Below are 13,282 nucleotides of genomic sequence, written 5' to 3' on the forward strand. Positions count from 1 at the left end.
TTCCTGCTCGTGTCTGCCGAGCATGGCTCCTTGGATCTCGACGGCAGTGTAACGAGCGTCTGAAGTCGCTGGGTCCATTCCTTGGTCGGTTCCTTCTGTCATGCAGGTGAAAGAGGACCCAAAAGCGACTTAACAGAAACAGAGTTTATTCAAGTCCAAACAGAAAACGACAAATCCTGAATCCTTAACAGGAAATGTCCAAACAGGGAATAACAGAAATCCTCTAGTCTATAGAGGGGAATAACAGGAGAAGCGGCCACAGACTGCAGGTCGCTTCGGGTAGGCGCAGGCCGTAGCTGACAGAGACACCTGCTCACACGCAGCATCTGATGAAGGCAAAAACACGACAGGACAGGGCGATACACAATCACAGCACGGTGAATTCTAAACAAGGAACCGACAGGACAGGAACGGAACACAAAGGAAGAAATAGGGACTCTAATCAGGGGAAAGGATCGGGAACAGGTGTGGGAAGACTAAATGATGATTAGGGGAATAGGAACAGCTGGGAGCAGGAACGGAACGATAGAGAGAAGAGAGAGCGAGAGAGTGAGAGAGGGAGGGGGAGAGAGAGGGATAGAAAGAGGGAAAGAACCTAATAAGACCAGCAGAGGGAAACGAATAGAATGGGGAGCACAGGGACAAGACATGATAATAAATGACAAACATGACAGTGTTGGTGGTCTTGGCTGGCGATTAGATCCTTAGCATTCTCTTCTTGCTCTCTTTCTCTCCCCTCTCTCTCTCTCTCCCTGCTCCAGCACTAATCCCATTAGACAGGGAGCACCTTTGTAGCTGATTAAGCCTCGGCTGCCACTGATTTTTATTGGCTACCAAATTGTGCGTAACTTAAACATTTATCAGGGTCGATCGGCTATGCAGCGGGTGGTGTCTGCTTTCCCTGCTGCCAGGGAGAAACTGGGAAGTGGAGGGGAGGAGAGGACAGGAGGGGCAGAGGGAATTATTTACAAGTAGCAGGATGAGTGTCAGCATGGATGGGGCTTTCAGGGCCCAAAATTAAAGATGGCACAAAAGAGAAATCGTTAAAGGGTTTGCTACCGTAGTGTGGTCTCTAGCCTAGTGCTACCCGCTCTCTATAAATTACTAACTGCTCTCTGAGGCAAAGTTGGTGTATTGCAGTATTCAAACCCATTTAACTTTTTCCACATTTTGTTACATTACAGCCTTAGTCTAAAATTGACTAAATACATTTTTTTCCTCATCAATCTACACACAATACCCCATAATGACAAAGTGAAAACAGGGGCTAAAGAATATTTTGCTCATTTATAAAACAGAAAAAACAGAAAAACGCTATTTAGATAAGTATTCAGACCCTTTGCTATGAGACTCGAAATTGAGCTTAGGTGTATCCTGTTTCCATTGATAATCGTTGGGATGTTTCTACAACTTGATTGGAGTCCACTTGTGGTAAATTCAATTTATTGGACATGATTTGGAAAGACACACAACTGTATATACAAGGTCCCACAGTTGCCAGTGCATGTCAGAGCAAAAAACAAGTCATTAGGCAGGATTGTGGAACCCAGAGCCCCTAGAGCCCAGAGGCAGGATTGTGTGGATGAAAAGATCTGGGGAATCGTACCAATAAATGTATGCAGTATTGAAGGTCCCCAAGAACACAGTGGCCTCCATACTTCTTAAACGGAAGAAGTGTTGAACCACCAAGACTCTTCCTAGAGCTGGCCGCTCTGCCAAAATTAGCAATCGGGGCTGAAGGCCCTTGTTCGGGAAGATGGCCAAGAACCTGATGGTCACTCTGACAGAGCTCCAGAGTTCCTCTATGGAGATGGGAGAATGTTTCAGCAGAACAAGCAATCTCTGCAGCACTCCACCAACTAGGACTTTATAAAAGTGGCCAGATGGAAGCCACTCCTCAGTAAAAGGCACATGACAGCCCGCTTGGTGTTTACCAAAAGTTACCTAAAGGACACTCAAACCATGAGAAATACGATTCTCTGGTCTGATGCTCCCCATCCAACCTGACAGAGCTTGAGAGGATCTGCAGAGAGGAATTGGAGAAACTCCCCAAATACAGGTGTGCCAAGCTTATAGCCTTATACCCAAGAAGAATCAAGGCTGTAATGACTGCCAAAGGTGCTTCAACAAAGTACAGAGTAAAAGGTCTGAATACTTATGTAAATGTCATATTTTAGTTTTGTATTTTTAATACATTTGCAAAAACGTCTAAAAACCTGTTTTTGCATAGTCATTATTGGGTATTGTGTGTAGATTGACGGAAAAAAAAACAGATTTAATACCTTTAAGAATAATGCTGTAACTTAAAACAAAATGTGGAAAAGGTTTGAATAATTTCTGAATGCACTGTGCATGCTGTGTATTAGTTCACTGAGACTTGAGGGCATTACTGGAAAATAATATCATGTGAATTTCTCTTCATTCTCCCGAATATAACCTGCAATGACAATGTTATCTGATCAAGACAATGTGGTAGCATAGGATGACTGCATCAGTTTTGTGTTGTAATGTTGGTCTGCGTGGTGAAGGAACAGCCTGTCCCCTAGTGAGCCAACCTCAGGGTGGCAAATCTATTCAGTGTTCATAATCCAAAAGTGATATTAAAAATTTGATTCAGAAATGAATCTGGCAGCACCTTGCGTCGTGCTGTCCTGTCAGTGCTGATTGTTATTGTAGCCATGTCAGCATGGTGCACTTAACCAAATCCATCTGAATGGGGCCTGGTTGTCACATGTCCCGCCACCATGTCCCTTTGTCTCCATGTCTGGACCGTTTCATTAGGTAGGGGGAAGTTATGTCCCTATCTCCCTATGTCATGCCTTTAACATATGTGCTAACCAGGTTCATTTCATAGCTTCTGGCTCACTGGATTAAAAGACCCGCTTTCAGTGTTTTCTTCTGTTTGCTTTCCCCCTTTCATTCAGTAATCTGTGCAAAAAGCAGAATTAAAGGGCTATACTACCCTGAAGCGAGCCTTCTCCTTTCAGGTTGTTAAACGAAGGGAGAATGAGTGGACGTGGTTCCCGGGGCAGAGGGGGTGTGGGATAGTGGGGTTCGCTTTCAGGTCAAAGTACTGCTGTTTTGAGCTATCATGTTTTTTCTATTCATAAACCAGTCATAGCAAAGTGCTCTTATTGACTAACATAATGGTGGGAATTACTGTTGTTTAGTCTTTAACTACAAAGCACATATTCATATATTTGTTTCTAAGTGCATAGATAATTAACAGCAACATTCATCGCGGCTGCCAGTTTGGGCTTGTCCTTCACTTGTCAATCAATTGGCCAGGAATTAACCTAATTTAAAGCCAGGTTTATTGCATTCGGAAGCCCACGACAACCAATAGATTTTGATAACACAACAGCAAAAGAAGAGGAAGTCAGTAATTCCCAACTCTGTTTAAATCTGGTTTGGAATTCTTCTTTGGCATTGATAAGGATTCCCATGTTGACTTGCTCGATAATAAGTAAATTGATACTGAATATCCCTTTATCAAAGTCCAGATCTGTGATTACAGTATATTGTGTCTGTAAGAGTTATTCTATTTTGAGAGAGCACCAGGGTTACGTTACCTCATGTAGAAACAGCTATGGTTGCACAGTGCATCCAGTATAGCTGATAAATAGTTTTCTCTCATGGGCCTTGCTCATTAACCAGAAAAAAATAAACTGCTAGCATCCCACTCTGTAAACCAACGTATGTATCCCAGTGGTCTTGTCAATGGACTATGACCTGGAACTAAACTGTCATTGGATTAAGCCAGGGTGAAGGAGGAATGCTTTCTTTAGTAATGGGTTTATGAATGCATAATGCATGAATGCATTAGTGAATTAGTGGTCATTAAATCATGTATTAAATTATAATTCAATGTAATTATATGTGATTGTCTTGGATCATCTTATCCTTTTCAATTTGAAGTACATAGTTATGCACACACACTATTCATAGTAAAAAGCTATGTTTTATTTGACTTCAATGTGTTAGCCTTCCCCACTGTTGTAGTGTATAGGAGAATGTAGAGCTCTGCACCTGGCGATAGGATGTGAGGGGGCTTTTTCAGAACATCAGTACTGAGACAGTGTACTACACTGTTGTAGTGTATAGGAGAATGTAGAGCTCTGCGCCTGGCGATAGGATGTGAGGGGGCTTTTTCAGAACATCAGTACTGAGACAGTGTACTACACTGTTGTAGTGTATAGGAGAATGTAGAGCTCTGCGCCTGGCGATAGCTTTTTCAGAACATCAGTACTGATAGGATGTGAGGGGGGGGCTTTTTCAGAACATCAGTACTGAGACAGTGTACTACACTGTTGTAGTGTATAGGAGAATGTAGAGCTCTGTGCCTGGCGATAGGATGTGAGGGGGCTTTTTCAGAACATCAGTACTGAGACAGTGTACTACACTGTTGTAGTGTATAGGAGAATGTAGAGCTCTGCGCCTGGCGATAGGATGTGAGGGGGCTTTTTCAGAACATCAGTACTGAGACAGTGTACTACACTGTTGTAGTGTATAGGAGAATGTAGAGCTCTGTGCCTGGCGATAGGATGTGAGGGGGCTTTTTCAGAACATCAGTACTGGCGACAGTGTACTACACTGTTGAGTGTATGGAGAATGTAGAGCTCTGTGCCTTTTCTTTTTCAGAACATCAGAAAATCTTTGAGTTGCTTGGAAAATCTTCGTAGCACTTGACAAAATAAATGAATAAAGACTCAGCATTTGAGAAAAGAAGCAGCTCTGAGTTTTTTCTACGACACCAATCTTAAAGATGTACTCCTCCTGTAGAGGACAGAAGGATCGGAAGGAGTCAAAACACAACAGAAAAAAAAGACAGCACACCTTTAACAAATATATTCCCATCTTGGTGAGAAAGTGGATTTAATTCACAGTATGTCTTTCAAAGTCATTCCACTAACAGTACATATACTGAACCAGCTCATGTTAAATAAAAAACATCCAGGGTTGGAGACTTAGTTTGGCTTGTTGAGAAAAATAGTATTGGTGATTTTTATGGTAAACAGTGCATATTTTTTCATCCTCAAGGCCCTTGTTAAAGTGTTGAACAGGAAGGAAGAAATTACACTGAAGCAGTGGTGGATGGTAATAACATTAGCTTTTCTTTAATGAGGACAGGACACTGCCCACCTCTCATCTCTCCTGACCATAACAGTCCCAGGGAGAAGATTCTCTCTAATTGAGAGGTGTTTCTCCAGACAGAGAGATTAAGGGCTAAAATGATCCTGTAAAACTCCCTCCCTGTATCTTTAAGCACCTGCAATCAGCTGAAATTAGTTGTTTTCCTGAGCATTTGTCTTGGATCCTTGGAATAGCTGCAGTCCTCGCTCAGATGTATCTACTGTTGTCAAGAGTGGGGGCCAAAGCGAGCACAAGATAAATGCCAGAGAACTCAAATGAATGTGATCTTTCTTTCGTTCTGGTTTAACTTGCTTGGGAGGCTGTAAACCAGAACTGGGAGAGTTGCTTACATCTATCGCTACTTCCAGCTATGTCTCTGGTCAATAGTCAAAAGCTCTCTTCCTTTTTAGCCCGGCTGTCATGAGCTGAGCACAAAGGAAATAAAGAACAGCACAGGTATCATGTAATATTAAACCAAGCCTTCCAACACTCACATGATGGAAAATGCAACACAGCATGCATAATTGCATTCATACATAACCCAATAATTTTGGCATTTAGAAGTAGCCGTGAAAATACCAGGATGAATATTGCAGGGAAACCACTAGCACAGCATTAGAGCATCTGTCCCTTCAGTAAGTGTACAGTAAATATACAGTAATGTACAGTGAAAATATAGTCTTTGTAGGATCCCTTACACAACAGCCTTGTATAACTAGTAGTTCTCAGTGAAAGAACACCCATGACATTACAAGCGTTGAAGACAACTGTGTGGAATTGGACACTTCAATCTTATAGAACAGGATGGCCTGTACAGTAATTTGGTAAGTAAAAAAATTAAAGCGAGAGAGGGACGGGATAGACAAATAGAGAGAGCGAGAGATGAAGATGGAGAGAGAAAGAGAGTAAGAAAAAAGATTATGTGAGCCACTGCATTGCATCAGGCAAAGTAGACAAATTGCACTTCTCCTGTTTTTTTTCCCCCAGAGTTCTCGAGTTAGGGAGAATTTTCACATCCCTGCTGAGTTTGAGATAGATGTGTCAGTGTGCACTTCTCTGGGCTTTGCCGAATCATCCTGGCAGAGGCAGAATCTAACCTCCTAACCCCCCTCGGATCCTCCTTGATGGTCATCCCAGAATCCTCCTCTCGCTCTTTTTCTCTCCCCTTCTCTCTCTCTCTCTCCCTCTCGTGTTGGTGTACAGTTAACACCTTTTTTCTCTTTCCATACTTCTAAGTGACCTTCATGAGGCTCACACGACCTTCCCTTTGTCCGGAGCCGCTCCCTTGCTCTCTTCCTATAAATGACTGAAGAAGGGATGTGTGGAGGACAAAAAAGGTCAAGTCCTCTATCAGTAAAGATCAGGTCTTAATCATCCTATGTTTTGTGCAGTGTGTCTGTCTAATAGCTTCCTGGTCAAGGTTACAAGGTCATTAACAGTATAGCAGCCATGTGAACAGTCACGGTCAGGTCAGCTAAGACTGGAAAGGAACAGTACATGCATGTTAGAATGCATTTCACATTAGGGCTTCCCAGGGCACACTGTAATGGGACATGCAGTATTCATGGTTGTCATGGAAGCATCATCCCCGTTTAAATGAATTACAGCACACCCACATGGTAACAGATACTGATAGCATCAAAGGAAGCTCTCATAGGGGTTTTCTCATTGGATGGAACAATATAGACTCGTGGGTGTGACAAACATTGTCATTTTCACTGGACCAAGCCATGGTCTAGACAAGGCAGCTATAGGATCTAACATTCTAACATTCCAGTTCAGCTTTCAGACAGAAAAGTACTGCACCTCACACGTTTCTGGTGTACATGATTCCCACTTTTATTTTCAACAGAAAGGGATGTTTCTTCTGGTTTATTTTGGTTACATTGAAAACCATTCTGTGAAAAACTGTAGCACCAGAGCAGATACTTCTTGCCCATCCTTAGTTTGTTAAAAAGGTCAATTTGTGCTATTTTGAGTTGAGATCAATTGTGATTGTGGAGAAACGTTTTCTTCCAGTATATAAAAAAGACTAGCACATTATTTATTTTCCAGTCATTTTCTAAATAAAAAGAGAGATGTAATATATCCTTTCCATTTAAATCACAACAAATACACTTAAAGCAAAAAAATTGGGCAGCATTTAGCATAATTCAAGCAGGGAATTATCTTTCATGTTGAATAATATTATATATTTATATATATATATATATATATACATTTATATATATATATGTTTATGTACAAGTATGGCACTTGATTACACGAAAGCAAGAAAACACTTTTCACAAATAAAAGCAGTGGGCGCTTTGGTGTATTGTAAATGAAGGAAGTCACAGACGTTAGCGTTTGCAGCAAATCCACCAGATACTGTTTTGCAAGTCAGCCATATAGCAATGGAATGATTACATACGTTAAAGGTCAGTGGTGCGAACACAGGCAACAAAAAACACGAATGAAGCTAATATATTTCAACTAGGTCAATCTAGCCAAAATGTATGTATATATTTATCCCATATGCCTATATACATCTGGAGATAGGCATATTCCTATATACATCTGGAGATAGGCATATTCCTATATACATCTGGAGATAGACATATGCCTATATAAATATGGATAATAGATTTTCCTTCGAACACATAGTCAACCGGTGTATTGTGTTTCTTAAATAGGTTGTTGTCAAAAATCGGTTTGAAACTGTTTTTGAAACACTGTCAATAGCACGTATCGGGTTAGGTTTGGCTCCCCGGTGTTCACCTCTTAGTGCAATTTGCATTTACACTCTTCAAGTACAGTAGAGTAAATGCGTGAACACGTCGACATGATCTAAATGTAGCGCTTTACATAGTATAAACGTCACTATAAAGTTGAATCAGTGCAATGTAATAAGTCAACAAACGTGGAATCCAGGCTTGCCATTGGAGTCCATAAAAGACAAACAAATAAAAAAATCTGCCCACTCGTTTAAGTCAAGAAACGGATGAGGTGTGAGGAGCTGTACATCCCGGGTTCATCTTGGTTTAATCTTTACACATCGCACATTGTCCCTTCGGTAACTCTCTCCATGTGCTACACATAAGCAGAGTCACTGGATTGAGTACGGCCGAAATTAGGCACACTCATTCGGGGCAAGTCCTTATTTCTGATTTCATAAATGGACTTCCGCCTCGCCTGCACTCCTCGCACCGCCGTTTTGATTTTCTTCCACCCCAAATGATTGAGTTCTGCCAGATTCAGCAACACACAAAAGCCACTGACCGCGAACATGAAGACTAGAAACACGGTCTTCTCCGTTGGTCTGGAAACATAGCACTCGACATCTTTTATGCATGGATATCGATCACATTCGTACACCGACGGGACGTTGAATCCATACAAGAAATATTGACCCACTAAAAACCCTATTTCCAGCGCGTTTCTGAAAACCACTTGAATTATGTAAAATCTCGAGATACCCTCTTGCCGACTCTTTTTAGACTTCCCAGTAGTTCTCATGGCTGAATTTGGGATCTCTTTGACTTCCAAACAGTCGGGTTCGGCTTCTTTGGTGGAGTTCTCTGTGTTCTGAAGTACTCCATTCACAATGGTGTTTTTAATCTTTTTGCTGTCATCTCGTTTCATTGAATCTTGATCCTTATCCAGGGACAGAAAGACAGTGGAGTACCGTCGCTCCTTCTGTTTCGCTGACTGATGCACCGAGTATGTGATAAAACAAAGACTCGGGGTGCAAACCATTATGATCTGGAAAACCCAAAATCGAATGTGTGAAATTGGGAATGCCTTGTCGTAGCAAGCCTGGTTGCAGCCAGGTTGTAAGGTATTACAAACAAACATGGTTTGCTCATCATCATAGACCGTCTCTCCAACTATTGCTACGATTAGAATCCGGAAGATCACCACCACAGTTAGTAGGATCCTAAAAAACAAACAAAGTATTAATATAAGTCCGTAAATGATTTACAATGGCGCTCTAAGCAGGCGTGTGTTTGGGAGCTGTCCAGTGCTGAAACCGAACGCTATTCGCTCTCAGCATGGAGTTTGGGATGCTATGTGTATTATGCGTTGTTGTCATTTGTGTTATATACTTTGTGTACTCTGAAGTATTTACTAATTGGCATTCATCTGTATTTGTGTTTTAAAATGTTTTGCCAGTGTTGGTTTGGTAATGTAAGCGGAGCAGGCAATAGTGCACGGTCTCTGCCTCTCAGTTAGTGCATGGCACAAGAACCCATCTATCCTCAACAACAGCCATTAAAACAGGCAACTCTGTATTTACTGCAAATACAGTTGACATTTTGCTCTTACCTTCCTATCATAGTAGAGTGCTGCTGGACAGCAGCCTCCAGAAGCCTCTCTAGTATGGTCCATTCCCCCATTGTTGTTCATCCGGAGCAGGCGAGAGTCTACGGCACACTGCACGAACTTCTGGCGAATATGTGGAAAATATTTCCTTGGGTTTTTGGTCGTTGTCACTCTCCAGAGGCTCGGAGGTTATCTGACAAATGCATTGATCATGAGCCCGCAGCTGTCCTGCCCTCCTCTCTCGCGCGTCGTGCAATAGGGTTCTGTGCGTCTGCCCGAGCGCTCGCGTGACGCTGTCACTTTCTCGTTGTTTGGGGAGTCCGAAAGGCTGATTACAATAAACCCTCCTATTGTCGATCTTAAGATCAGACTGATGAGTCGCGCGCTGTGTCTGGATGCAGGGAGGTTGGATTTAATGTCTTGCCAGCGTTAATCCGCCTTTAAGTAGTCCCCTCTCTGCGTCATGTGCAGACAGGTTGGCGGAACGCGGCCAAACGCTGCCAGGATTTCTCATTTTCAATATTCGACGAATGGAACCCGGGGCCGGCGTGAAAGATTAATCTGTGATAAAATGATTGGCGATAAGCTCAGTGCACCCGGGGTGTTTCAAGTTTACAACACATACAAATTACTGAGCCAGACCGAATTGTCTCTGGTGCGCGTGCTCAGGGTCATAGAGGTAGAGGGAGAGGGATAAAGGGAGAGAGGTAAATGCGCTGTGTACTGAGCCCTCGGGTCAAGGTTTGGCGCCCAGATATTTTTTCGGATCCCTTTAAAGCAAACACTTGTTGATTTGTAACTGTAATCGTGACAATGCCTGCAATAAAGCAGCTTTTCTTGAGTGCACGTGGAATACCCCCGATTTCAGTACTTGTAGTAACGCCATAGTAAAGCAGGGGAAATAATAATGCTGTGGATACACTGTGACTAAGTGAAAGTACCATCCGAGTTGCTAATCGCTTTACAAGTTTGCCTGCCTGTGTGTGTGTGTGTGTGTGTGTGTGTGTGTGTGTGTGTGTGTGTGTGTGTGTGTGTGTGTGTGTGTGTGTGTGTGTGTGTGTGTGTGTGTGTGTGTGTGTGTGTGTGTGTGTGTGTGTGTGTGTGTGTGTGTGTGTGTGTGTGTGTGTGTGTGTGTGTGATCAACTCAACTACGGAGCAAGGGGCGTGACCTCATTCATTAATATTGCTGTTTTAAGACCAAAGACTACACACAAATATTAGTAAATGTTAAGTGGTAGCCTTAATACACAGAGTAGCCTATATTGTATCTTTACATAAAAAATAGATAATATAAAAACAAATATTTTCCCCCCAAAATGTAATGAAATTACAAGTGAAGGATTGGCCTTTGTTTGATGAGGCTACTATGTAATATCAATATGTAAAATATTGATATTTCTGACCATTGTGTGGAAGAGAACAGATATTTACATATAGTAGACTATATGCAAAGGTACCTTCTACTACCTGATCTCAGGTGCATGGATTAGAGTGAGGATCATGTGACTTCATTTTTATTGAATGAAGGGGCGTGGTACAAGGGCTTATCTCTCCCTGCTGTAATCTTCCATAAACTCAAATCTTTTATAACCTTCCTATGAATCATCACGTGATGTGATATATAAGGTGTGAGTGAGAGAGAAAGATGGGAGGATGCTCTCTAAACTACAGCACATGATCTTGAATAATATAATACATGGACGGCTTTGAGGTCATCAGGAATGCAAACACTGCGTACCAACACAATTCATAAGACCCATGAAACATGGCATAAACACACCAATTCAAGTCCATAAGTTATGCCGCATCAATTGTCTTTTCCCACATACATCCACATATGAAAATTACAAATATCAGAGGAGTATGCTCCCTGCACAGTCTTAACTGAACAAGGTATTTGAAAGTGCCATTCCTGTCACCTTTGTCATTGACAGGAGTCATATTGGCTTATAGGTTTAAGCTATCAGCTGTTGTGATTAAGGAACTTGTACAGATGCACCGTCGAGAGCATTCTGTTGGGCTGTATATCACTGCATCTTCACCGCTGGGTTCTCCAGAGGGTGGTGCGGTCTGCCCAGCACAGCACCGGGGACACACTGCATGCCCTCCAGGACATCTACAGCACCCGGTGTCATAGGAACACCTAGAAGACCATGAAGGACCTTAGCCACCCGAGCCAGGGCCTGTTCACCCCGCTGCCATCTAGAAGGTGGAGACTGTACAGGCGCAACCAAGCTGGGACCGAAAAACAGCTTCCATCCCCAGGCCATCGGACAGTTAAACAGTCATCACTAGCTGACCTCCAGGGTTAAGGAGTAATGGATCCCATGTAATCCTTTACATGTAAGGGATTACAAAAAACTAACCCATTACCAGCAAAAACATTGTAATAAGATACTTTTGAAAAACTAGATGATTACTTCGAGGATTACTTTTAAATTCAGAAAGGATGTTCAGAAAATATCTTTAACGTTTCTGTTCTCAAGGACATTCAAATCAGCATTGAAAAAAGGCGCAAAAGTAATTTGTTCAATGTGAGTGAGTCTGACCACAAGTCAGAGACCACTACGATGACATCAAATGTGTTTGCAGGATCACGGGAAAATAGCAGGAATAGGCTTTTGTAGGCTACAGTCTAAGCCATGTCAGCATTGTCACAACCTGGCTCTTCGTTGGTGACCAACAAGGGAGTCCACACATTGGCAGTTAAGGAGTAACAAAAACATTACATAACTAACAAAGTATAAAACTACAGAGGAAAACTAACCTGTGAAGTGTGAAAGTAGGCACGTGAGGGGTCTAATGGAGATGCATGGATGAAGGTCAAATGTGTGTAAGTGTTGACGCGTGCATCTAATCCCAAAACAGAACAATGGAGGGAGAGTGAGGCGGGCGTAACAACCCCTTACATAAAAATCAAGGCCTAACAAGGACTCGAAAACAAAACCCACAACCATACAAATACAACTGATAGCTATTTCTCCTGAAAGTTTAACAGCTACCAGGATGTTCCACACCGTTATCTGCTTGAAGCAACACGGCACCTGTCCCACATTACTGGCATCCACATATAGGCTGAAAGGCTGTTCCAATCGTGGGGTAGCCAACACAGGGTCAGAGCTAAGAAGCAATTTCATATTTTTAAAAGCACTCTGACAGCAGGAAGACTAGATTAAATCAGCCCTCTTCAACAGATCAATCAGAGGTGCTACAACCGTGGAGAACGTGCAGCAAAACCCCTGATAATACCCAACCATAACTAGGAAGCTTTGCAGCTCCTTCTTGGTGGTGGTCGGTGGCCACTTTAGCCCGCACTGGGAGAACATGACCCTGCCCAACCACTCTGCCGATGTAGGTCACTGTTGCCTGGGCAAACTCACATTTGGCTAAGTTCACCATGAGACCGGACTCAGCCAAACGCTCAAACAGAGTCTGTATCCGCACCAGATGTCGCTCCCAAGTGTCACTATAAACAACCACGTCAACTAGATGTACATTCTTCAAGTCCAGAGATCGCCCTATTCATAAAACGCTGAAATGTAGCAGGAGAATTGCATAGGCCCAAACTCATGACCGTATAACAGTAAAGACCTGAAGGAGTAATAAAAGCTGATATTTCACAAGCTCTTCATGAAAAAGGCACCTGCCAGTAACCCTTCAGCAACTCCAACTTGCTGACAAACTGGGCAACACCGACCTGGTCAAAACAAACTTCCATCCGTGGGAGTGGGTAATAGTCCTGTTGTCATACTATTAACCTTCCGGTAATCAGTGCAAAATCTAAGAGAACCATCTGGGTTGCTCTCCAAGATACACAGTGTGGCCCAACTGGAGAATGATGGTA

General features: G+C 42.6%; 1 protein-coding gene across 1 annotated transcript; it reads right to left on the minus strand.

The window, feature by feature from the left end:
* Positions 1 to 4,865: 4,865 nt before the first annotated feature.
* Positions 4,866 to 10,020, minus strand: LOC124045299 (gap junction delta-2 protein). Its single transcript, XM_046364594.1, has 2 exons — positions 9,442 to 10,020; positions 4,866 to 9,052 (listed from the first exon to the last, which is right to left on the minus strand). Exons 1-2 carry the CDS (start codon positions 9,510 to 9,512, stop codon positions 8,206 to 8,208), a joined length of 918 nt encoding a protein of 305 aa, XP_046220550.1. The 5' UTR covers positions 9,513 to 10,020; the 3' UTR covers positions 4,866 to 8,205.
* Between the last annotated feature and the right edge of the window lie 3,262 nt (positions 10,021 to 13,282).

Source organism: Oncorhynchus gorbuscha, linkage group LG10 (genome assembly GCF_021184085.1).
Source record: "Oncorhynchus gorbuscha isolate QuinsamMale2020 ecotype Even-year linkage group LG10, OgorEven_v1.0, whole genome shotgun sequence".
Classification (NCBI taxonomy): domain Eukaryota; kingdom Metazoa; phylum Chordata; class Actinopteri; order Salmoniformes; family Salmonidae; genus Oncorhynchus; species Oncorhynchus gorbuscha.

Excerpts from the sequence above, each read along its gene's own strand:
- LOC124045299 (XM_046364594.1), bottom strand. The coding sequence starts at position 9,512 with ATGGGGGAATGGACCATACTAGAGAGGCTTCTGGAGGCTGCTGTCCAG. Across the intron at positions 9,053-9,441 it reads CACTCTACTATGATAGGAAG|GATCCTACTAACTGTGGTGG; the intron begins GTAAGAGCAAAA and ends TTTGTTTTTTAG.